Source organism: Anser brachyrhynchus (genome assembly GCF_964034855.1).
Source record: "Anser brachyrhynchus genome assembly, chromosome: 15".
In the NCBI taxonomy this organism is placed as follows: Eukaryota; Metazoa; Chordata; class Aves; order Anseriformes; family Anatidae; genus Anser; species Anser brachyrhynchus.
Genome location: NC_137733.1, coordinates 9,222,561 through 9,247,843, shown reverse-complemented (window position 1 = coordinate 9,247,843; position 25,283 = coordinate 9,222,561). Strand labels below are relative to the sequence as shown.

Genomic DNA, 25,283 nt, shown 5'->3' with positions numbered 1-25,283 from the left:
AGTAGTATGGGATTAGTCAGCTTTTTGCTGACCACTGCCAAGCATCAGACTTCCCCTGGCAGCCATGCATGGGTGACGTCCTCATGGGGACAAACCTGGGCACGGGTGACTGGTGAGGGAAGAGAGGGAAGCGGTCCAACCATCACCCTACTGCCAACATCACCCACTAAACCATGTCCCTAAGCACCATGTCCAACTTTTCCTTGAACAACCCCAGGGACGGTGATGCCACCACCTCCCTGGGCAATCCGTCCCAATGCCTGACTGCTCTTTCTGAGAGAAATGTCTCCTCATTTCCAACCTGAACCTCCCCTGGCACAACTTGGGGCCATTCCCTCTAGTCCTATCACTAGTTACCTGCGGGAAGAGGCAGCCCCAGGAGAGGTGACAGCACGGGGACATGAAGGAGTGACCCCAGTTGGGGGCTGGCTCCCCTCACAACCGGGGGGCTGAGAGCAGCCAGCTCCTCCCTAGGGACCAAGAGTCCCCCCGGAGGGTCTCTGCTCCCCTCACGGTCTGGGCACTGTTGGGGCTGCCTCCTCTCACCCCTCGGCAACCCTGGCGCCATGAGGGCGACCCCCCCTCAACCTTCGCGGTTGAAGGAGGGGAGAGCGGACCCCTGTGGCAGCCCAGCGCCTCCCCACGGGGGGCTGAGGGGCTCGGGGCGGCGCTGAGGCGCGGGGCAGCCCCGTGGCGTCCCGTCCCGTCCCGTCCCCGCGGGGCCGAGGGCGGAGCGGCCGCCGCCTGGCTCCCGGCCTGCCCCGCGGAGGGGGCGGGCGGCCCATGTCCGCCATCCCGGCGTGCCGCGCGGCCGGGCAGCAGCCGGAGCAGCCGCGGCGGCCGCGTCCCCTCCCTGCGGTGTGAGACAGCAGCAGCCGCCCGCGCCTCGCCTCTCCCCTTCCTCCTCGTCCTTCTCCTCCTCCTCCTCCTCGTCCTCCGCGTCCTCCGCCGCCTCGCCCCGCGCCGCTGCCCGGCCGGCCATGCCGTCTCGGGCAAGGTAATGAGCCGCAGAGCCCCGGGGTCTCGGCTGAGCGGCACCGGCAGCAGGCAGCACTACCACCCGCGGGGCTGGAATGACTGGCAACCCAGGTGGGCACGGCGGGCGGCACGGCCCGGCGCGGGGCTGCGGGCTCGGGCAGGGCCCCCGGGGAGGCCGAAGGGGGGGGACGGGGAAGGGAGCGGGGCGGCGGCGGGGCCGCTTCCTGGCTGCGGGGCCTACGGGCGGGCGGCGGCCGCTGTCGGGCCTGGTGCGGGGCTGGGGGGGGGGTGAGGGCCTCCGGGCCGGTCTCGGTGGTTGTGGGGGGGGCGGTGGGCGCCGGCGGGGCTGGGCGGGAGCCGGGCAGCGCGGCGGATAGCCGGGGCCGCGGGGACGGGCCGCGGCTGTCAGCGCGGCCGGCCCGGGAGGGTCCCGGGGAGGGCGCTGAGAGCGCTGCCCCCCCCGGCTGCGGCTCCGCGGGGGTCCCCGTGAGGCTGGGGGGGGCCTGCAGGGAGTGGGGGGGGTCCTGGGGGGGTTGGTAGTGGGAGTCCTGGTGGGGGGGGGTGGGGGGGGGTCTTGAGGGAGGGGGGGTCCTGGGGTGGTGGTGGGGGGGTCCTGGGGGGGGGTGGGGGACTGGGGGGGGGGGGTCCTGTGGTGGTGGGGGGGGTCCTGGTGGGGGATGGGGTGTCATAGGGTGGTGGTGGGGTCCTGGGGGGCCTACAGGGGCTGGGGGGTTCGGGGGAGCTTTGTGCAGGCTGGTTCTCGGAGGCCAAAGGAGCGCTCGTGCGGGTTAACGAAGTAGCGCCAGATTATTGTTTTCTTAGCTGGGGAAAGTGGCTGAGCTGTAAGGAGAGCAGGGTGGGAGCTTGTGCAATGCGCTGGGTTTAAAGGTGTGTTTGTGCCCAGTGCTTTAATTCGTAGTAAGTGAAACTCCAGGTCTGTTGACATCTTCGGTCAGGTGTACAGAGCGTGGCTGGGGCCTCGATTACCTCGGCTATACCCTGTGCCGGTGTGTTTGTTGTGCCGCCCAGCATTGCTATTTTAGTAGTCTACGTTCCTGTGGAGAAATTGTTGGTGTTTCTTACTTATTTATTTTTTTAATGTGGAAATTTGGGGATTTTTTTTTTTTACTGTTTCTGAAACTCTAATGTGGTATGGGATCCTGCTTTTAAAATTGCCAGCACAGAGCGGAGGGCCATGTGCTTGGGAATGTATTCACCGATGACAGTCCTAGCCACGTGTGATTTGGACTGGGGAAAACGGGTGCGTATGAGGGTAGATCTTGCGAAACACAGATGTCACTTCAGTATTTACTATGAAAGAAGCTTGCCTTGTGGTTGAACAGCTAGCGGTGCCACCTCCGGGGGTAATGCTAAGGGCTCAAATATTCGGTTCTTAATGGTGTGTGTGCCATGGTCATTTAAATTCTAATTTCTTCTGCTGTTGAGCTGCTTGGTCAAATAACTTACCATAGCAGCATGGAGCTGTGACTGGAGGGTCAGGCTGGATGTTAGGGAAAAGTTCTGCACACAGAGGGTGGTTGGGCCGTGAAACAGCTCCCCCGGGGCAGTGGTCTCAGCCCTGAGCCTGCCAGAGGTCAGGAAGGATTTGGACACTGCTCTCAGACATAGGGTCTGATTTTTGGGTGGTCCTGTGTGGAGCCAGGAATTGGACTTGATGATCCTTGTGGGTCCCTTCCAGCTCGGGATAGTCTATGGTTTTATAACCTTTTCCACATTTAAAAGGAGCAAACTTCATTGGTGACATCTTACAGCATCTAGTTCTTAGTGAAGATTTTTTGGCATGTATGATGTCTGGTCTCTCTCCTACTGCCTTGCTTCAGATTTGTGGGCTGCAGCCTGGAGTTCTAGTCCCTAACCGTTCACCTGCAGTTCCCATGTCGAAGAAATCGTGTGTACACCTTGAGTCCTTGCAGTGGATGGCTTCTATAAATGCATCCTGGTTGGATGTATTAACTTATCACAGGTTTTATGTTTTAGCCTAAAAAATGTCTTGCAGCGTCTAGAAAAAAAGACTTTTTCCAGTAAACCATTGCCTGCAGGGGTTTCAGTTGCGTTAGGAGTGAGAATGAGGACCTAGCCACAGAAATGCTTTGCGTGGTGATAAGGCTGGATTAAGAAGTTAGTCTCTTCCCTGTGTGTCTGATTCTGTTCCTTTCCTCATGCTGTAGTTTTAACTCTCAAGTACAGTTGCTGTAAATGGCATTGCTAAAATAACTGTCCAAAAAGCCACATGAGAAACAAATCTGAAAGCACTACAGAAAGTGCGTCAGGAAGGGGAACTTCATGGTGTGTGGATGGGGTCTAGACCTGTTTCCATCAGGTTGTGTTATTAGGTCTCCTGTGGAGAAACACCTAACATCTCTTCACTGATACTTGTAAGAGTTACACTTTATCTCTTCCTTTAAATATTTGTGTTTTTTAGTCAGGTGAGAGAACCCAGGAATTAGAAATGTTCACCTGGTCCCAAACACAGATCTCACATTTCTTTGTGTTTTGCGTAGGGTTTCTAAATCTTAAACTGATAACTTTGGCTGTATGGGACCTGTGAGTCTACACTAACTTTTAAGATTGAACTAGAGATTAATTTAATCTTTGTTGTTTTGACATTAACTAATTTTTAAGTGACTCACATGGGCTGTTGAAAGGACATGTGTTCCGTGCATTGGGCAGTGTTTCTCTTCTGTTTTGAATGTGCTCCTGGACAGCCCCCCAGTGCAGCATATATCCAAGTGTAGTTTCCTTCCTCTTTCTTTTCTGTTGGCTGTTAGTTTCTTTTAGCACAGGTGATACTGCTGGTAAATGCTTTCTTGCAGGGCATAGAAGAAGGGATGTACGTGGCTAAAATAATGAAAAATGTTGTTGTTTCAAGTTGCTGAGGGGGGAGACGGAAGCTCCTGATACCTGGATGTATTATGAGATGGATTGTGTTTTCAAACGCATTCATGTGTGTGTAAAAGTGGCTAGATAATTGCCATTATAGGTCTCGATTCCCCTCAGTTTTTAGTAATGCTAATAAGCACCGGGGCTTGGGGTGAAAATGGCCAAACTGAAAGTTGGAGCTCGGACGATTCTCTAAGGGAGAGTAGTTTTTGATCAGAACGTGATCATTTTTTTGTACCTGCATAAATGCAGTTGTATCTGTCAGGTGCATATGGACTGGTCTTACTGCGGTGTGTGTAGTGATAGATCCTTACAGAGTAACAAGTGTTACAGAGGAAGAAGCTGTGCTCATATATATGGAAATATTAGTGTGTGCACAGAGATGTGCCGTACCCTAAATTAATAGCAGCACAAAACTTGTTGGACAAATGCTGGGTGTATGTGAGAGAACAATAAGGCAGTGGTTGTGGATTTTTCTTCGTTTTGAGAAAGCCTGGTGAGATCCTGTCCCCCTCTTCCAATCTTAACAGCTTTCTAGACCTTTCATTCTTTTCCCTTTCCTTTTTGTTTGACAGGTTGTCCTGTGTTTTCCCTGATATGACTTCAGGGGGGAGAAAATAACTTCATGTCAGTGCAAAGGTCAAGGTATGGCAGAGTAGATTCAATGTAGTACTGAAGATTGATTATACAGCGGAATAAGTAATACTTCTCTTTCATAGGAAATGCTCTGGGTGGCAAAACAGTTCTTATGCACTTGTAGTAGTACTAAGCAGGAGGGAGAGTGGAGGGTGGCAGGTCAGCCAGTGCTGTGTGCGCCATGGCTTTCTTGTTCTTAGGCCAAAGTGAGAAAAGGAGGTAAGATTTTAATTAACGGGACCTCTGGTTCTCTAATAATAATACAGGTTAGCAGGGGTGTACGTGGAGAAGTGAAAAAGAAAGTCTTGCACATGCGATAAAAGATCTGGAGGTGGCTTATTAGACACAGATTCAGTCTCGGAATTTTTTCCTGAAAATGAAGTGTATCCTTCTCGTGAAATGTAAGTCAGTGCTAGGAATTCCTAATTTCTGTCACCACACTGCCTGACAAACCAAGTTACGTTCTAGGTCCCCATCAGTCTAGAAATCGTAAGAGAAAACAGGAAAATATGATTCTCCTTCAAGGTAGCTGTCTCCTAAGCAGGAGAGCGGTGTTGGACAAGTACCCTGTGTTTAACTTGAGTCGGAGCAGGAGGTATCAGCAGGGAGCGCAGAGACCCAGCAGAGGAAACGGGCAAAGAAAACGATGTTTGGAGCAGTGCGTTTTCTGTGATCGTAAAGGGCAGAGGTGGGTCTTTTACAAGAAGCAAGAACTAGTAACTGTGTATATTGCAATAAAAAAGGAAGTGAGTTTTAATGTATATGTACATACATAGAGAGACCACGTAGTCCCAGATGTCAAAGGCAAGCTTATGGCTAGAGAATGAGTTGCAGTATCAGTTTTGACAAGTAATTATGAAAAGGTCAAGGGAAACTTTGGGAAGAGGTTCAGTGGACTGTGTGGGAGATGTTGAACAGGAATGGGTTCACTTCTGAACCGGTAACAAGTAATTCTTGATCTCCTTTCACATCTGAGTTTGTTGAATATGCTGATAAGATGGGAAGGTGTGAGATCAAAGAGCTTTTTTGGTTTGGGGAGGTGGTTGTTTTTTGTTTTTTTTTTTTCTTCCTTGGTAAAATGGGGGAGCCTAAGTTTGTAAGGTGAAAGCCTTTGTTTTTAATGTGAAGCCAGGGGAGACCGAGATATGCGAAAGATGAAAGAACACAAAAGTGTGTCAGCGGGAAGCAAAGGGAACTTGGAGAGCAGATAGTCTTCCAGACAGGAGCAGGCCAGGGATTTAACCAGCCCAAAAAGGGGCTATCACAAGATGCCTGTGGGAGAATAAGGACAGAATATGTTTCCCTGACCTTCCCTTCTAATGTCCATCCCAGGATAGAAGGGAGTTTTGGTGAGCTACTGAGCAAGCAGCAGTGATGCAGCCTGAGAGCCGATTGGAAAAGCTGCTGTGGCTGCAGGTCGTTGTCCAGCGGTGGACGTGGCAGGATTGCAGGAGGAAAAGAGGGGACTCGCTGTTACTTCAGTAAACATGGCCGTTTACAATTTTGCTAAGCTTCTCTCAGCACAGGAGTAGAAGCAAAAACAGGGTTTGGGGTGTGCTCAGCCAGGCTTGGGGGCTTGGCTCAAGCTATGAGACAAGAGCTTGGCAAAAAGGTAAATGCAGGGGGAGAGCGAAAGAGGGTTGTCATTGCTCTGCATGCCAGCGGAAGGAGGGCTGGAAACTTACTGGGAAGCTGTTAACTTGAGTGGGTACAGTCACTTTGTTTTAGATGTTTTATTGATAAACATTTTAAGTAGTGAAGAACTGATGGGCACGATAGCAAATAAACTTGGCAAATAATCAAACTGACTGACTTAAATAAGATCTCTAGTACACGATAGATGTATCAGAATAAATCATTCATCTGAAGTGTGTACTTGGAAATAAAGTAAAATAGAATAGAATAATTAAGCAATTTTTGTCTCAGAATAATATCCATATGGTACAGTCGCTCAGAAAGAATTACAGATAATGAATAGTATGGCAGATTGCTTGTAACAAGTTTCTTGGACCAAAATTCTTAAGGTTTCCATACAACCAAAGAAGCACAATATTTTTGATCAGCTTATTTTTGCTTATTCTAGATAAAGACTTTTTTAAAGCTAACTGTTCTCAGCCATGCTTTCTTCAGTCGTACAAATTGGTGTAGGCAAATCTTGCCGATACTTTTGATGGGATCGGATGGATTTGTCTACTAATAGGCGTGTAGGTTTTTTTGTTGCATGTCCTCGAAACTACAGAAAATTAAGTGGCCTTCTCTGAGGGAACTGCAGTGGCTGTTTCAGTGTATTTAGGCAGGAGAACTATTTCCTGACAGATAAAACAGAGTTAAAAATTGCCCCCTAGGAAAACTGAATGCGATCCCTTCTGTGTAAGTGACGTTGTGAAAACAGCCTGTGTGGAAAGCTGGGCCTGTGTTGGTGGGTGTCGGGAAGCCTTCCACCAGGACCAGGCACAACCAAAAACTCACGTGAGCTCTTGAAGTACTTTTTTGGTCTTCATCAGTGAGAGCTTTTTGAGTGGAAATAAAGCTACATAGCATTTCATGAAGTGGGAAATAAGCTTTTGAAGCTACAGTACAAGATAACGTCATGTTCATTCTTGCAGTTTCCCATTCCAGCATTGTCTAATGTCATGCTTGTGTTTGTACTTCTGCTCGTCTGTTGCTAGCATTGTGTGTTGACTTTGTTGGTGCGCCGTGTGTGTTCACTTCAGTGACAGCATCAATGTATGTAGGTGATAAATTCGTGTTTACGTAGACGCCTTTTGAAAGAGGACAGTGAGTATTGCGTCTGTCCTGTAACCTCACCTGCCAGTTGGCACAGTGCAGTGGAAGTCGTGCCATGTGGGCAGGAGAAATGCTGTCCTGAAACATGGGCAGGCACCACATGGCCAGGAACACAGTTCTTTGCGTTGCCTGGCGTCCACTGGGGTGCCTGCAGCGGGTGAATCTTACTCCAGGCTTCTCTCCGTGCAGGATCATTCAGGTCACTGCAGATCCTAGAAGGCAGCTGGGTCCCAGAACCTGGTTCTGCGGAAAGCAATATCTTTCTATGGCTTTTTTTTCTGTGTCGTAAAGAAAGGGCAGAAACTGCTGGTTATCTAAACTGCACGTTTGTTGTAGTGGGAAAAATGTCTTCAGTGGGAACTAGTGTATCTTACGGGGATAAGTGGCAGGGAGACAATACACTTTAAATAAGATCTTACCTTTTTGGTTGGGTGATGAGCTGTGAGCTGGGTAGCTTGCAGAAAGCTGTTCCCAAAGACAGGACTAATTAAGTGTGGAGTTCTTCCCAGAGAAACAATACCCTTATGTCCTTATGTACTTTGCCACAGTGGGAAATACTACAAACTGTTGAAAGGCAGTGCTGAGGTTAGCTGAGAACACGTGTCGTCCTCTAGCTGACTGGGGTACGCAGTCTCGAGTTGTCTGCTTAATCAGCTCGCGGTCAGCCTTGAGAATTGCAGACTGTGCTTGGCAGTTGGAGATGATACAGCATACAGCACATCACCTAAAAAAAAAAAAAAAGGCAATGCTCTTTGGGGAGGTGTGGTATTAAGAACCCATTAGTACTTAAGTTTATTAATTGAAAGTCTGTCCATCTGTTTCATTGAAAGGCTAAGCCAAGTTGAGTTCTCTGTAAGAGACTGCCCTTCCTCAAAGTGGGCTGAGAGTCCCTCGAGGTTTCAGGGCAGGGAGAAAATCTGGGGGCTGTGTAACTGCTAGGAGAACTTGCACGCTGTAAGCACATTTAAAGCTCATACCATTTGAAGAAACCCTGCAGAATTTTGTTGTTCAACGTAGTTTAGGTGAGTGATGGGGGTCCAGCTGTATTTCTGCAGTCCTGGTTGACTGTCACGAGCCAAGAGTTGCAGCAAGGCTTTGCCTCTTGAGTGGAGCAGCCTGCTGTATGTGGTAGCCCCAGCAAGTGTTTGACAGGCCAGTAGCTGTGATGCCAGGGTGACTACTGAACGAAGGAAATAGCCTTAATGTCTGTATCTAAAGGTGAACCTGCTTACAGAGCAAAAGGCACTCGCACCTGCCAAGCTAACCTAGGGTCAGCCTTTCACTGTGAAAGTGTTAGCTGGGATCTGAATGCAGTGATTCAGAGAAAAGGGCAAAAGTACAAGTTTCTTCTTTTGAGCCCTTGTCCAATTTGATAGTATATTGTCTTTAACATTTTCAAAGGGGTAAAATAGCTGGAGATTTTCTTCAAGTGTCTTTGCAAATATGAACCCTCATGATATTACTCTTCCAGTTGTACTGAGGAAGAGCAGTGTTTGAAAATAGCAGGCCTTGGAGATAGCTGAAGTACCAGTAGCTTTCAAAAATCTTTATCTCACTTTGTTTTTCCCTTTTGGCCTTGAGATGTATTTAACTCCTTTTCCCCGAGTTTTGCTACCGGTTCTAATCAGAGTGTTCTTTTAAAAAGTAAAAACGAAATATTTTTTCCCAAGAACTTGCGGTGTTTGTCCTTATACAACTTGTAGTTAATTTACAGAAACAAAAAGGAATTACATGTCCTGCTTTTTGCTAAATAACCATATGAGCTATCCAAAGCTTTAGAGTTTGCTTAAAAAACAAAACACACAAACTGCTGTGAGTAACTTCAATAGTGTGCTTCCAGATATATTTGAGATGTACAAACTTCTGCCAGTTTTTGTTTCGGAGGGGTATTGTTTTACTGGTTTTAATGTAAAACCTCCAGTATTGCTTGTAAGAATGAACTTACAGTGATTGGTTGAATTCAGACTCTGAAATCGCATGCATACAAACATTATACTCATACTACATTAGAGTAATGGTATTTTTAAAAACAAAATGATTTAGCATGTCCAGGGAGGCCAGTTGTGATAATTTTCACCTTGTTCCTTGAAAGTTTATTCTGGGATATAAACTGGCTTTCTGATATGAGTTGTTTAACCTTCATGCAGATTTTTTTTTAAATCACTTATTTGCAGGTGTTGTTCTAAAGGATAACAACTATTGATTTACGTTACATTTTTTTCCGCAGTAAAGCCTGTTTTCTTGTTTTGCAGTGTTGTTTTTTTTTGGTGAAAACTCAGTATGTTATTCCTATATTGATGATCAGTTACATGCTAGTAACACCTCCATTTACTAACTGGTTTTGCATTGCTCACTAAGGCCCATATTTTATTATGTAAATGTTCATTTGTGGATTAGTAATGACTTTAACAAATGGCAGACAGTGTGGTATAGAGCTATTCCTAACTGTATTTTATTTTTCACTTCTGGAAGTAACTTGTCCTTATATCTCGTGTGGACATCTAACTGAAAATATACTTGAGAATGTCCTGATACATGGCACTGACACACTGGAGTGCATTTCCTTTGCATGCGGTTGTATTAATTAATCAATTTTAATCCCAATGTGAATTTAAGGTCACCTTTTAAAAAGCAGGTTAGACATGCAAATTTTTTAACACAGGAAAATACATTTGGGATTGTCATTTAAGTATGTTGCATTTATAAGTGAAAATGTGAATCCCACTCCTGTTATACCCCTACATAAAAAAAAAATATTTTTCTCTTTATAGAACTGACAGTGCATCAGCTGACCAGGACAATTTAAAATACTCTTCATCCAGAGATCGGGGCAGTTCTGCCTCCTATGGATTACAACCCTCAAATTCAGCTGTGGTGTCTCGACAAAGACACGATGATATCAGAGTCCACACTGACATACAGAATGAAGAAAAAGGTACACAGATTGCTGTTTCATGTGTAATTAATGAGGGGACATTTAGAGAAAGGCAGTAAACTTGAAATGGTTGAGAAACCTTATTTCCTTTAAAAAAAAAAATGCAGTGAGCTGATACAATTCCCTTTATCAGGGATCAAAGAAAAGCTGTGGCTGATGTGAGTGGTGAGACAATATGCCATCGCATTAAGCGAAGAATATGAGAGAAGTCTTAGTATGTTAACAGATTAAGCACGTTTTCCTGAGGAGTATTCTGGATATGTCTGGTCTGGAAGATGTAATTTTTTCCTGCATAGTGTCTGGTGCTTCTGGTATTGAAAATGGGCTGCCTGATTAAATGGACTACTACTCAGGTATACTATTTTTGCAGCTTTACTGCAGCAAATTGGAATCTTAGTTTGGGGATCAGATCTATATTTTGTCGTGAATGGAGACTTCTACTTTTTTCTGCCTGTCTTTTCTTTGGGGAGGGGGGGAATACATTCTCTAGAAAACAGCTGAAAATTTAAAATAGTATCCATTATGAAAAATAAACCTGTATTCAGAATTCTAATACAGAGATGAAATATGAGGATTTTTTTACTTGCACAATCACTTCCTAGGCCACATTTTCTTCAGACATGCGAGATCAGTGAACTCCAAATCTCAGGGTAATATTAGTGTCAAGTTTTTATTCTGGAACCTCAGAAGCATTTACACTCCCCCATCTTGTCTACTCTGTAACTTTTGTAAACAACTGCATTCTGCAACTCAGGGAAAGTTACAGCCAAGTGCAGTGATGCAAATTTATTTTTTACAAGTAATAAGTTCTGTGAGTAGGGTAAATGAGCATGAAACAGGTATTTGTTTATATGCATACCTTGTTGAACCTTCAAAGCTTGTTAATTTTAGCAGAGAAACTTATTAGAAAGCAGATACATTTATTTATCAGTGTGTTTGCTAACATGGAAAGTTCTACTGTGATTCAAATGTGCTAGGTTATTCTTAAATACTTAGAAGTGTGGCAGGAGTATAGTGAAATGGTAAGGTTTATACGAATTCAGGAAGGTAGTTTTTTGTGAAGATGCTGGGGAAGTGCCAGCTGAGAAGAAAATGTACCTCTCTCTCCCTCACGTACTGTATTTTACAGGACATGCTCTGCTAGCTCAGCACCTTATCTCAGCTATTTTGTTTGATTGTGACTTAAAAAGAGATGATTAGGATATTCTGTGCTGTAAAACCAGAGTTCAGGTATATCTAATTCATTTTTATTTTGGGAGAAACTTGTAAGCTTACAGATGCCGAGTAGTGCCTTTAGCTGAGATTTTTCAGTTATTCTGCTGGAGTCTGCTAACACGGAGTTTTCATCTTAAGAACTTGTAGCTTTTCTCTCCGGGATGACAGTATGTCATAACAGACATAGAATCTTTCAGAAACTTCTTCTCTTTTCCAGTTACTGGTGTTGATAATAAAAATGACTTCCAAGTTGATAATTTCTGGAAGTTCTGTTCTGAAAACCCCCCAGGCTGGGCAGTTCTGCAGCCTCCCTTAGCAGCTTGTTTAGTTCTCCTGGTAAAGAATTGTTTTCTCATAACCAGTTCAAATTTCCCTTGTTACAACTTATGACTGACTCCTGTCCTTTTGCTCTGCATCTCTAAGATTAGTGTTTGTTTTTTTTTTTAAACTATCTTTCACATTAAATAGTGGAAGACTGCATCTAGACCTCTCCCCTTTGTCTTCTGTCCTTTATTTTACAAAATAAGACAGGTGAATTTGCAGATTTAAGTTTTTTAAACTAAATCAAAGGCCTCCTGGGGTTTACTTATATAGATGAGATATTCTCCCTATCAGCATCATTTTTCTGCCTTTTGGTTTTATTACTATATGATGTGCTCAGTCCTTACTGCAAAAAAAGATAATACACTAGTATCCATGTTGCGGTATCTGTGTATTTCTGCTAAAATTAGTAAGTGACATAGCTCATCATGTTCTTATTTGGTCTCAGATTTGATATTTTAATTGAGTTATTTAATTTAAGAGTAATTTTAATTTAAGATTTTGAGAAAATTTTCAGACCAGCAGATAACTGTCTGAAGAGAATAATAATGTAATATTTAGAGCCTTAATGCCTAGAAACCTAATTGACAGCTGTTTCTAATTACTCAAAACAATGGCAATTTTATGTTTGATATTGTTACCAAAGATGTACAATGTATACATTGAGATAACATAGGTTTGGTTTAATTCATTTAAGATAATGTCAAAAATGCTGTAGCAAATACCGATTCCTTAGCAAGCAACCAAAAACAACTAGGATTTTTTTTGTGCGCTAGAGGGAGTGTATGAAATAACTTCAAGAACTCTGTTTGTACTTGGTAGCATGTATATTTTTGACAGTTGATATCTCTGCTCTGAATGCATGATTATCTGACATCTCCAGTTAAATGAATTTCTTTGTTGCTTTGAATTTTAGTGATACACTTCTCTACACTCATAAATACAATTATTGCTGTTAGAAGTCATTTTCTTCATAGGGTGGTTTTGGTTTGTTATGATAAAATGATGTTAAGGTGGCATACGTGCTACTTTGTTTAAAAATCTATTTTAATGTAAATCAAAATAAACATAATTTATATTTACTGTAGGTGTAACTATAACTGAGATTTTGAATATGAGTCTCTGTAATGGTAAGGTAGTTTTATGAGTGTAAAATTGCCCAAACTTCTACTGATAGTTCTCAGCTTCTTTTTATCAAAAAATTTGCCTTTAAGATGACATTTCTTTTTACATCTACTGAAGTCCAGATTCACCTTGATGTTTGGATGTTTTTTATCCATCCTTCAGTCTCAGAAGGTTGCCTCTTCTTACACAGAGCCACCTCTCCTTGCCCCAGGCTTACTTTTATGTATCACTGCAGGTGGAATTGTGGAAATACCTTTTAAAAGAAATTTTGCATATCTTTTGTTGCTCAGGGTTTCATTTTTTTAGGTGATTTTTCACTGTCTCAAGCAGGGAGGGCACTTTAGAAAGCTGGCTGTGCAGCTGGCCTCAAAAGTGAGCTTTAACACATGGAGGGAAGTACTGAAGAGGCTCAGTGGGCAATTTAATTTCTCCACAGTGCAGGGGAAAGACTTGCCCCTCAAAGTGGAGTGGCAGACTGGAAAAAAAAAAAAACAACACTTGGTTTCACCGTTTGAGTATGTAAATACTTGGGGATCTAGGAGTAAAAACGATTGCATTACTCCAAACGACACACTTATTTCTATTTTGTATCATTACTGAAGATTTACTATGTTTATCTCAAGTGGGAGAATGTAGGATTGCATGCAATTGTTTATGATAATGTCAGTATTAATGTGTGAAAATACTGACTGTTGTATGTTCAAGGAAATTTGTTCAATTTATGTGTCGTCATTTGAATAATCCATGACTTTCTCAAAGCTTTCTGTTATTTTGGCCATTTTACTGACGCTGTGTTGTGAATGTACAATGAAAATGGAGTTGAAATTTGATTTGCATAATCAAGGAGCAAATAAGTGAATGCATCTAGGCCTTGTTTAATAGCAGGTCAATATGAAAGGTCTTGTAAAATACAAGGTCAAAAATAATGAGAACCTAAAATACAACGAAATCTATATGAAAAAAATATTAAAAATAAGCTATTGCAATAGAGTTTCATATTTACTTCAAAGAAAGAATGATCAGATTCCGAATGTGTGACCTGGAAACTTAAAAGATAAAACAATTTTGCATGTGAAAGTGAAAAGGGAAACTTTGCTGTCCATATGAATTAAATAACTCAGAACATGCTACCCTACTAAACATATAGTTTGTTAGCCTGTTTTAATCTCACCTTGCTTTTCCCACAGGTGGCTACAGTGTCAATGGAGGATCTGGGGAAAATACTTATGGTCGGAAGTCGTTGGGGCAAGAGCTGAGAGTTAACAATGTGACCAATCCTGATTTTACCAGTGTTCCGCATGGGAATCGTGCTTTAGCCACAAAAGACATGAGGAAATCACAGGGTAAGAATTCCACAATTTTTCTGGAAAAGGGTTTTTTTTTTGGCAACTTTTCGTGTTCAGAATGTGAAAATTTCATTATGGTTAGGCAACCTGTGTGGATTTTTTTTGTAATGTACAATTTGATGATGTTGATAGAAACTGTCATCTTCAGAAATGTTCCTAAAAGAAACACCAAGAAAAAAAAAAATAAATTGTTTTATTCCTCTGTAAAGGTAAGGAGTAGAATTTCAGAAAGGCTAAAAGAAAGGTATATTTACTGTTCCCTGCAACGAGACTTCCTGCATGGGTTAGACCTCTCACCTAGAAGGCTTATACTATCAGTTTTTCAATTTCCTTTTAAAAACTTTTGAAACCTTAATCAATGTGGCCAAATTTGGCGAAGAGACCAAGGGCTCCAGGGCAGTGAATATGCTCTTAGATTTGTTGAAAATTGATGCTTCGGTAAAAAGTCACCAATAAAGGGTTCCTAGTGTGGGAAAATGCATAACGGCGAGCTCAGCCGTTATCTGTTCTCACTGGCCTGCAGGTCAACAGTCATCGCATCGTACTAGCTGATTAGTCAGTGGATGTGTACTCCTGAACCAGCCACAATTCATGCTACCTCTTGCTCAGCTGAAGATTAGAGATCAGGGAGGAGCTGGAGGCATAAGAGGAGGAAACGAAAGGAAATCTGGAAGGGTCTTGCAAGAGGGTGCAAGAATGCTGGGCATGTATTTTGAGAAGGAAGGCTTTACTTTTCCCACTGTTTGGGTTTAAATCATGGAGTGCATTTTTTGTTTTGTTGTTTTTTGTTTTGTTTCTTAAAAACTGTTCCAAGGACATTTGAAAGAAAATAGAAACTCGGTTATGACTAAGCACTGTCATTTATTGCATCACTTATAATTTATAAGTGGTAGCTGAGCCACTGACAAAAAAACTGACTACTCTATGCCAGATACTTTTTAAACATACAGGGACGTGGGGTTTTACATTTCAGAAGTGAAAGAAAAGCCTATTCAGTGTGCTTTGCAGGTGGAGGAACTGAGGTGTAAGCAGTGACATGACTGCTGGAAAGGCCTGATCTTTGGAATGGGTTAAACTCACATTTTGTAATCCTGTTCTGATGTCTTGACATTAAAATTTTTCAGTGTTCTTAGTGTCTTAAGTCACATACGTGCAGAGGAAAGAGAATTGTCCAACAGAACTAAGTATAAATAATACTTGTGAAATTGTGAGGGAATTTGCTGTTAGTATTGGCAGGAAATTCATACTGTTCTATGTATGTGAGCACCTCTTTAATCAGTAAAATGTTAGCAATCTTGTATGGCTGAAGTCGCTACCTATGACTTGTATGCTTGTGTATGTATTTTGTCCTTCTCTAGATGTCAGATTTTGAGTCTCCTTGTTAACTGGGGTGTCTTCGTGATGCTTTTAGGTTTCAGTAAGTCATTTTGATTTTTTTCATAGCTTCTGTAAATAAATTGGGATTATGTTGCAACAGGATCCTTGAAAATAATTTTGTTTTCCTGTCTGATAGGTGTGTGCATTCAGAAAGTTTAAATACAAATAGTTGTCTTCTGTGAGTTAGTTTACATATGGCCGACACTTTGCAGATTTTTCACAAAATGGAAGTCTTGAAATGAAAGTCTTATACAGGTGTTCATTGGCCAGTGCTTTGATAGGATAGAGTCAGTCATGTTGATGGTTATTGTATTCTCTTCTGATATTTTTTTTTAGGTTATGATTATGGCTCAACAGACAGTTAATGGTTATTGTTTTATGGAGTAATGTCAATGTTTATCAGGCAGTAACTGATTTAAAAAAAAAAAAAGCTGCTTTTAGTAAAGAGTTTTGAACAGGATGTCTTGTTTTAGCAGCAGTGAAATGTCTCTCTTCTACCAGTAACCTTGGTGGGTTTATTTACACAGTTCTGGTTTTAGGATTTTTTTTAATGTAGGACACTGCAATGTTTTCAAAATAAATTAGACAGTTTTCCATGAAGAGATTATAAGCAAAAAGATGAACACAGAGAAGACAACCCTAAGAAGATGCAAGATGTGGATTTAACTAATTCAAGGTTTCAAGAAAACTGGACTAATTCAGGAAAAAATAACAAAAAAAAATTGGCTCTTCTGAAACTGAAGAGCTAAATAACATTATTCAGGGGATAGGAGATAACTTGCAAAGATCTAGAGTCTGTTTATAAAAAAAAGTTATTTAGTAATACTAACTTTAAGTATTTTCCAAATCACTGTATCCTGTTTTGCCCTTCAAGAGCAGTATCTAGTGACCTAACCCAGCTGATGCTGGTGTACTTTCCCTCATGCTTGCGAAGTGTCAGGGGTCAGCACAAGCTGGGAGTTACAGAAGAGGCAGGTGACACGTACTGTGGTCCTGGTTAGTGTTCAGCAGAGTGTAGCTGGAAACACTGTAGAGTAGACATTTCTCTTTCTCATGAGCCACATCTGTTTTCTTGAAGAGGAGAGGACTGTGTTGAGGGGCTGTCCGTGCATTGAATTATTCAAGGATAGATTCATCGTTTTGTTTTGAGAGGCTTTGTGTGTGGACAGTGTAGCAGTGAAGGACGTGTAGATTCTGTTCAGCTTACTGAATGAAAGCTTAATGTATGACAAGATACTTTCCTAGCAGAGTGTTCACATGGAATTATTTATGGATAGCAGTTGCACATTTTGTTATGCGTACTGTAGTCTGAATTAATTTCCACCCTAACCAAGCTTTTAAAGAACTTTCATTCTTGTTTATGTATGTTTTGTCTCCAAACAATTCCATTTGAACTTTAAAAAAAACACATTTTTTTCCTAAATGTCTAGTGACCTCCTACTACTGCCCAAGTTTTAAAGAAAATGGTAGATGTGGGATACCGCTGGGCAGGCTGCGTCCTTTGTATCAGTCCTCTTCTTTCCTTTCCAAGGCTGATATGAATTCTTTTTCCCATATGGGTCACTGTACCAGCTCCCTTTTTCTGAAGTTTGGCTATGTATTGGCCATTGGCAGGCAAGCCTTCAGCTACAGCTGCTAGCTGAACTCTGGGCAGAAATAAAAGGTGATCCTCAGATGAGCAATCATCTAGTGTGGATTGTAGTTCTTGGGATGGCAGCATCATTCAGGAAGACCTCAAATATAGCTTCAGAAGATGTCTCTTCTGATCATGATTCCTTGTGTGATTCTCACCAGCCACGCAGCTTTCCCTCCACTACCGAAGACTGCAGCTTCAAGATAAAGCAAGGGAAAATAAATGTAATTCTTCCTCAGTGGATATGAATGCCTTAGTCTTCTGTAAAATCAGCAACATCTTGAAACAAGCTCTTTTCATACCTGTCAGATAACATCTCAGCATGTGTTATGTAGATGTTCTAGCTAGGAACAAAATGTATATTTGATCCTCATACTCATCTTGCTATTTTAATGTTTGCTAAGCCTCCCTAATCTTTCAGAATGTCAGGTGTCTTCAAAGTTCATTGCTTAAACTGATGCCTGGTGAGAAACCGATTATTAAAGCTGATTTTATTCATACTCTCTTTTAAAATTCAAAAAATAAAGACCTGGAAGTAAGGTTGAGAATATTCTTCATGACCATAATGCAGAAGGTATTCTCGTGGGAATGACTGATGTGTTACATAGCAGAGAGATCAGTCATCTGTGGTAGACCTCTGTGTTCTCGTAATAGTCAGTGACTAAGAAAATCTTCATGTTCCATGAATCTTCTGATCTTTATCACCACAAAAATATCTAATGTCAATCTTTTGAAAAGAAACCTTGCTTCTTTTGTGCGAAAAATGGAGAGGAGTTACTCATATGACTTTAGGAAGAACGTATTGCAATTGATATCTAAATCAGGGAAATTGGGTTGCGACCTTCTTCACTAGTATGAGTAGCTCTGCTGGTCAACTTACAGGAAGTGTTTTCTTAAGATGCTGCTATCCATTTTCTTAGGATGCTGCTAGTTCTCCTGTATTAGGATCCACTAAAATAAAAGACTTAAATGAGTAGCCACTGCACCTTTGCACAGATGTATGCTTCTGTTCCTCTACAGATCAAGTGTATACGTTTTCCTTTTCGAAGTAGAACCCTTCTAGGTTTCAGAAGACTAACTGTAATCTGTCTTCTCGTGCCAAAATGACGGAGAAAATGCTATTTCTTGGTGGTTGCTTGGGCTTAAATCTGTTTCTTTGCTTCAAGAAACAGCTTGCTTTTTTTTTTTCCAAAAGGTTTTCTTTAAATATTATTTGTTGAATTGTTTTATTCATATGTTCAGCCAGAAATCCATTTTATAACCTTGATGAGGTTAAATCATTCTACCCAGGTGCTAGTCTGTCCACTGGAAGAGATGAAGTATATTGGTAGCTAAATTGTTTTTTATTTTCCTCATATTAGCTTTAAAACAAATTAAGTTTATTGGCTTTTTTCCTAAATTACTATTAAGTCTTATTGAGTATGCAAATGCCCGTTTTAGGCAATATAGTTATTGTTGATAGAACACTGTAGAAACAAGAAATAATTGCCTTTTCTTTTCCAGAGCGATCGTTGTCTTATTCTGACGAGTCTCGACTGTCAAATCTTCTTCGGAGGATTACTCGGGAAGACGACAGAGACCGAAGACTGGCTACTGTAAAGCAACTGAAAGAATTCATTCAGCAACCAGAAAACAAACTGGTTAGTAGTTTTTACTTTTCCACAGCACTGGGGCATTTATCTTTTTACAAAACAGGTTTTTTTTTTTTTTTTTTAAATTTGAGTATTGGGGTACGTTTATGGGGAATATTTTATATCCAGTAAAGGGAAGTGTGTTCCTGGATTGTCTGTTCTTTCTCTGGCATTCAGTAAACTTTCTATTGCTTGATTATTTATGACAAACTGCCCTACTGAATATGTTAGCTGCAGAAATAAATCTGGCATTCGTTTGTTTGTTTTTGACTGGTCTTTTAAATATCCTCTAGATCCTTTAGCAAGAAAATAAGGAAGAAGCAAACCAAACATGCTGCTATCTTGTTCAAGAGCTGTTTCTGTATTTTAAATTAAAAATGTGCAGATATTTTTACAGTCTCACACATAGCTTGTCTTATAGTTACTGAGCTTTCTGGCTAAATGTATACAAAAACTGAGTTACAGGAGAAATTCTCTCACTGTCTTATCCAGGAGCATGCTATCCCCATTTGGATTGTGTAGCATCCTCAGATGAACATCAGTGTTTCTTTCAGTAGCTTCCTGTATGCTGGGCAAGGAAGAAGAGTCAGTCTAATCCTTTGGAGTAAACATGACGCCTTATTTTTGGAAGGACGATTATTTGTGTGGTACAAGCCAATAGGCTCTCCTGAGAGGAAGAATGGAAATACTAAAAATACTTTGATTCCATGGTTTATATTCAAGTAAAGAGTCTTTTTATAATTAGTCTTACAGTAATTTGCACTTAAATCTGAATCTCACCTGGAATAAAATTGCTCAAAGCAATTAGCTGTCAGTTAATTAACTGACCATTAACTGTCAGCCTTTGTACCATTATGGTACTGCAAGCAGAGGTTAACTTCAGAGAACACGAGAAGTGAACGGTGCTGTTTTGCTGTAGTATTTCCTCAATAACTGCTCAATAGGAAGAGTCTGTGACATAGTCAATGTGTGCTCATAACTGTGATGGAGACTGGTAGAGCAAGTAGGAGGCTTCACACCACTTTGACATCTTTTTGGTAATTTGAGTTCAAGGCATGTGTACGGTTATTTTAAGGCAGCTGTTGTAATGGGTATTTGTCCAGATTCGGGTTGCAAGTCTGACAGCACATTACTGGTTTTCATGAAGAAAGCTGCAATCTCATGGAAAAGAAATTGCATTTTGATTAGCTTTTTTAAAACCAGGAATATCGCAGAATTTTCATAAATACAGAATTCTTCCATGAGGATGGCAGCATCTTTGTTAAACTCTGTTGCATGTAACATCTTTGGCTAAGGCTCCACAAAGGCTTTGCTGATACAAAAAATCACTTTGCTTCCATTGAGTTGCTTTTGGACAGAGGAACAATTTCTAACACTGGGAGTTGCAGAGATTTGATGCTACAGGTTTGCTGTTTGATAGGCAGTGAATTTGTCAATATTTATGTACAAAGATAAGTTTACAGTGAGAGGAGTGGAAAAGTGTGACAGTTGCAGCCCCTGTTTTTCAGTAATTGATGCATACTTATCTATTTTGCCATCTGTTTTTGAAATTTGCGAGCTTAAACTCTGTCTACAGGTATTAAAAATTAACTGCAGTATCTTTTGAAAATAGTTGTTTGGTACTGGCTTCTGCTTTTCATTTGTCTTGGTTATAGCAATCATATTATTAGATACTGATAAATGAAGTTAAGGAAACCTTGAATCCCTAAAGACTCCTGATGTTTATCAAGCATCTGAGGAGAAACAAAATGTGTTCTTTGGAAAAAACTAGGATGTAATGTTCCAGGTGGTGAATATATATTTCGTGTCCTTTAAACTTGAAAGGGAGCCCACAATTTTTCAGCATTGTGTAAAATGAAAAAAGAAAAAAACACCTTTGTATGTGGATCCTCTTTTGTGTGGAAGGAACAAAGTAAGTCTGTTTTCATTAGGCCTTTGTTTTGTTTTTAATGGGTTGTTGAACTCTAATATCCTGAAGTGTTTCTGAAGGATACAGGGGGGATAAAAGTATATCCTAGTGTGGGTATGAATATTTAAAGCTAGTTATTTTGAAGTAAAGTATTAAGAGGTTTTTGTCTGACACCTCTCCCCCTTTTTCTCTTTTTTGAGAACTTAGGAGTTACCTCTGTATTATTTAAAAAGCAGGAGGTGCAAGTTTAAATACCCTGATACACACTTGTAGGCAGTGCTGTGATAGCTTAGTTGCCTGTCTGAAATCTGTCTGCAAAAGTTGACTGTTTCTATCCGTGTTTAAAAGAAGTTGGTTATTTCTCTGAGTCAGTTAACCATTGGTAATTCTGCTCTTTTCCAAAAGGTGTGACACTTAAACGGCGAGACCTGGATTCTGTGCACATAGACATAAGCAGACAGACTGTGTGCAAGCCTAGCTAGTAGTTCAGCTTCTATTTCAAACAAAATCTTTGTTAATACAGGGGCTTGGAAAAGTAAATGTTTTCCAAATTTATTTTTATTTTTTTTAAATTTTGTTCTTGTATTCACAAAACATTTTTTTTGTAAGTTAGGTTCATTTTTATTTTATTTCTTGGGGCATATGGGAATTGCCATTCTGATGCCTAACTCAGTGGTGACAAAGTTTGTACTCACTAGCAGGCAGAATGTTAAAAGTTTGTCACTGAAAAACTTTTTAAAACTTCTCCCAGCTAGCTAATGAGAACAAGATCAGCTATCAAGTGATCCCACAATGTTGAGCATAACATTTTGTAAAGGACGGTGCTTAACCTAGCAGTCATTCTTGCAGTTCTTTACATCATTAAATGTAGTTTAACAGAGTTCTTGTCGGTCTTGGGGTCAAAATGTAGGTGTGTTGAACAAAGTGAAGTAGTAAAAGTAACTGGGCAGTGCCATTGCCATGTAATGGCATTGTGCTCCAGCTTCTGAATTGTATAGATGTCTTTTTTCCCCTCTCTTTTTGTAGCCTCTTCTGCAGGCATCAGGTACTCTTTTAAAATGTCTGCCTGAGTTTTAAGGGGCCAAGTATGCGACCCCCCCCCCCCCCATGCTCAGAACTTAACACAGTGATGTTATTTAATTTTTGTTAGAAGATTAATGTCTTTCTAAACAAAAGAGAACAGACCTTTTCATTAACCTGTCAAAAGAGCTTCTTGATAATACCTTGTTTGTAATAGTGTTGTAGCTAAATGTATTGTTTTGCAACTTACCTCTAATGTTTTTTCAGTGCGTATTAAGAAAAAAATTCTGATTGTTTACTGAGAATTGGTGGTTCATCAGTAATGTTTCATCCCCAGAAAATAGTACTCCATTTCTCTGTAAGTGTTGCCTAAGGAGAAATTGTAATACTCTAGACTATTATCAGATCAATTAAATATTCTGCTGATACACTCAGTTATTAATGTAGGAGCCTAGGTCTTCAGGAGACGTTCCTGATGAGCTGTATGGTGAGTCTTACGTTTATGATGTAATGTTATTAACAAGAACTAAATTTAGAACAAGACTTGATAGCAGGCTGCCAGTGTATTTTCGTGGCTACTAGAAATAAATATGAAATACAACATGTAGGATAATATTGCAGTATTGCTTAATATAGTTCCTGCTAGTCCGCAGTGGCTATGGAAAGCATAATAGCATTCTATTAGCAAACAGAATTGCCAGGGGTGTTTTTAATGTGGGTGTAAACAGGGCCTAGTTTGCACAAGTTATTGTAGCATTATGATGTTTATGCCTTTTATGTATCCTGTATTATAGGTACTAGTTAAACAACTGGATAATATCCTGACTGCCATTCATGATGTACTCAATGAAAGGTAAGCTAGAAAATTTAAGCAGTTTAGAGGTTTTAAAGAAGAAAAAAAGTAATGGCATTAAGTTCTTGATTTTCAAAAAATCGAAAAGGTTAAAAGAAATTCATTCCCTAGTTTTGCTTGGGCGTGACAAAAATTAGTAATGGAAGAGTATTGGAGGAAAGCTAAGACTCATAGGCATACCAATGATACTGTTAGATTGTCTAGAGTACACTTCATGGAGAAAATTTTATTGTACACGTGTGGCTTTTATGCTGTAGGTAGCATGAATTCTCAGCTACATTTAATTGGTTAGGTGTAGTATTGTGCTGCTGTGGTTATCTAGCTTTAGAATTGAACTTAAGGTTTTGTACAACTTTTGGTATTTAGTGTTCAGTGCTGTTACCCCAACTCAGCTCTGTGTTAAAAATTTTCTTTCTTGAATAACGCGTTGCAAGTAGATTGGCCAATTTATTCTTTTATTTAAATTTAATTTATTTCATAGAAATAGTATTTCATTGAAAATTTATTTCACATTTTTATTTTAACTTTACGGTCACTGCAGCAGTTAAATAGGAGGGAAGTACTTCATTTATGCATATATTTTTCTGCTTGAGAAAATGTTTGAATTTGTTCTTGGTTTCTTCTGTTCTGCTTTAATGTCTGGAGACTCTACATTTCTTTTTTCTCTCCCTGAAAATACAGTAGCAAATTGCTTCAAGAACTGAGACAGGAAGGAGCTTGCTGTCTTGGCCTTCTTTGTGCTTCTCTGAGCTATGAGGCTGAGAAGATCTTTAAATGGATTTTTAGCAAATTCAGCTCATCCACAAAAGATGAAGTTAAACTTCTTTATTTGTGTGCAACCTACAAAGCACTAGAGACTGTAGGAGAAAAGAAAGCCTTTTCATCTTTAATGCAGGTAAGACTACAAGTTTAAGCAGGAATATTAATGATTTTTCCAGTGCAATGCTTGAATTAACTCTTAAACTAGGATGAACAATAAGTAATACTATGTTGACATAAGTGTAATTAAAACTGGCAGGGAACTTTGAATGGAGTTGTTTGGTTTTGTTAGAAGAAAATGTCAAGTCTTAGTACGTATTTTGATGCTACTTTTTGGTGTATGTTGCAGATCCAAGATGAAGAATCTTGTTGAGAATAATAAAAATCGACAAAAACACAAAAAAAAGTGGAATGCTACACACAGCCTAGTGTGTTAATTGCTTTGATTTGCCACCTCCTATTTGTAGTGTCTAGGTTGAATTTTTTCTGGATCTGGGACAGAACAGGATGTGTGCATCCTTTATCCCGTGGTTCTAGTTTTAAGGGTCTTATTTTGGGTGTAGAACTGCATTCAGGTCTGTGCTCCTGTTTAATATTTTAGTTCCAGAGCCAAAAAGGTTCAGCAGGAGAAACAGACTTAGAAACAACTAATTGTTCTGTGGCTAAGGAATTTAAGAAAACTGTATTTGCAAACTTTGAGTCTGGATATACCATAACTCAAGCAAATGTCCTGTTGAAATGGTTCTTTTGAAGCCCTATATGTGATGCTTTTTACTCTTTTCCTCCCTGCAAAAAGAGTGTTGAGAAGTTTGACTTCAGGTAGCTTGCTAAAAATTGTTGAAAGTTGAGTAAATCCATGTCTTTACATTGTAACTGTTTCACATGTGTTAATGAAGTGAAATGTCTAATAGCTTTGCTTTGCTTTTTACTTTTTAGCTTGTAATGACCAGCCTGCAGTCCATTCTAGAAAATGTGGATACACCAGAGTTACTGTGCAAATGTGTCAAGTGCATACTTTTGGTGTCACGATGTTACCCACACATTTTCAGCACCAATTTTAGGGTAAGCTTCATATGTCCTCTTCATTTTCTCCTAGTTAGAAAACCTGTTGTAACGTATTGGGTAACCAACCTTTTTTTTTTTTTTCCCCCAAAACTGCTTTTCAGGACACAGTGGACATACTGGTTGGGTGGCATATAGATCACACTCAGAAACCTTCATTGACGCAACAGGTGTCCGGTGAGTTTGTCCAGAGCTGCTAATGTCCAGTCTGGCTTGCAGGAGATATGGGTTTACTTACACAGGTTGGGTCCTACTGATGTGGAACTTGACAAAACCAAAATGAGTTTCTGGCTGTGTAACAATACATTTTGGTCCTAATGTTTTAGTAAATTTGTGTTTGCCATTTCATGTTGTAGATGGAAAAATGGGATGTTTATTCAGACTACATGTAAACGTCAGTTCATTTGTGTGACTCCTTAGCAATTTTTAGTAGGTTTACAGGTCAATTCTCAAAAACTAGGAAAAAATGAGCTTGTCTTTGATGCACCTGCAGAATACGTTGTGGTAAAGATATTGTACTTTACAAAAAATGTCGTTTTTGTATATTAACTTGTACCCCTGTTTTAATTGGCCTGGTATTTTTATACAGGGTGGCTGCAGAGCTTGGAGCCCTTCTGGGTGGCTGATCTTACTTTTTCTACCACGCTCTTGGGTCAGTTTTTAGAAGATATGGAAGCATATGCTGAGGTAAGTAAGGCTTTATTATATATACACACCAGTGTTTACTATTATAGATTTTATTAAAAAAATACATAGATGTGACTTATGGATGTATTACATTTTTAGAAAAGGAAA

At 40.7% G+C, this 25,283-nt stretch overlaps 1 protein-coding gene across 3 annotated transcripts in view; it reads left to right on the top strand.

The window, feature by feature from the left end:
- Positions 1-808: 808 nt before the first annotated feature.
- SMG1 (SMG1 nonsense mediated mRNA decay associated PI3K related kinase) overlaps positions 809-25,283 on the top strand; it is a 67,700-nt gene continuing 43,225 nt past the window's right edge. The window contains exons 1-9 of one of the 3 annotated variants that reach the window (XM_080557341.1): positions 809-1,089; positions 10,074-10,237; positions 14,086-14,241; positions 18,758-18,894; positions 22,609-22,667; positions 23,349-23,562; positions 24,363-24,488; positions 24,593-24,665; positions 25,078-25,175. In XM_080557341.1, coding sequence (XP_080413467.1) covers positions 1,001-1,089; positions 10,074-10,237; positions 14,086-14,241; positions 18,758-18,894; positions 22,609-22,667; positions 23,349-23,562; positions 24,363-24,488; positions 24,593-24,665; positions 25,078-25,175 — 1,116 coding nt within the window. In that variant the 5' untranslated portion in view covers positions 809-1,000. Of the gene's footprint in view, positions 1,090-3,762; positions 4,525-10,073; positions 10,238-14,085; positions 14,242-18,757; positions 18,895-22,608; positions 22,668-23,348; positions 23,563-24,362; positions 24,489-24,592; positions 24,666-25,077; positions 25,176-25,283 lie in introns of those variants that run through there. The other 2 variants (XM_080557342.1, XM_080557343.1) reach the window with 2 other exon arrangements.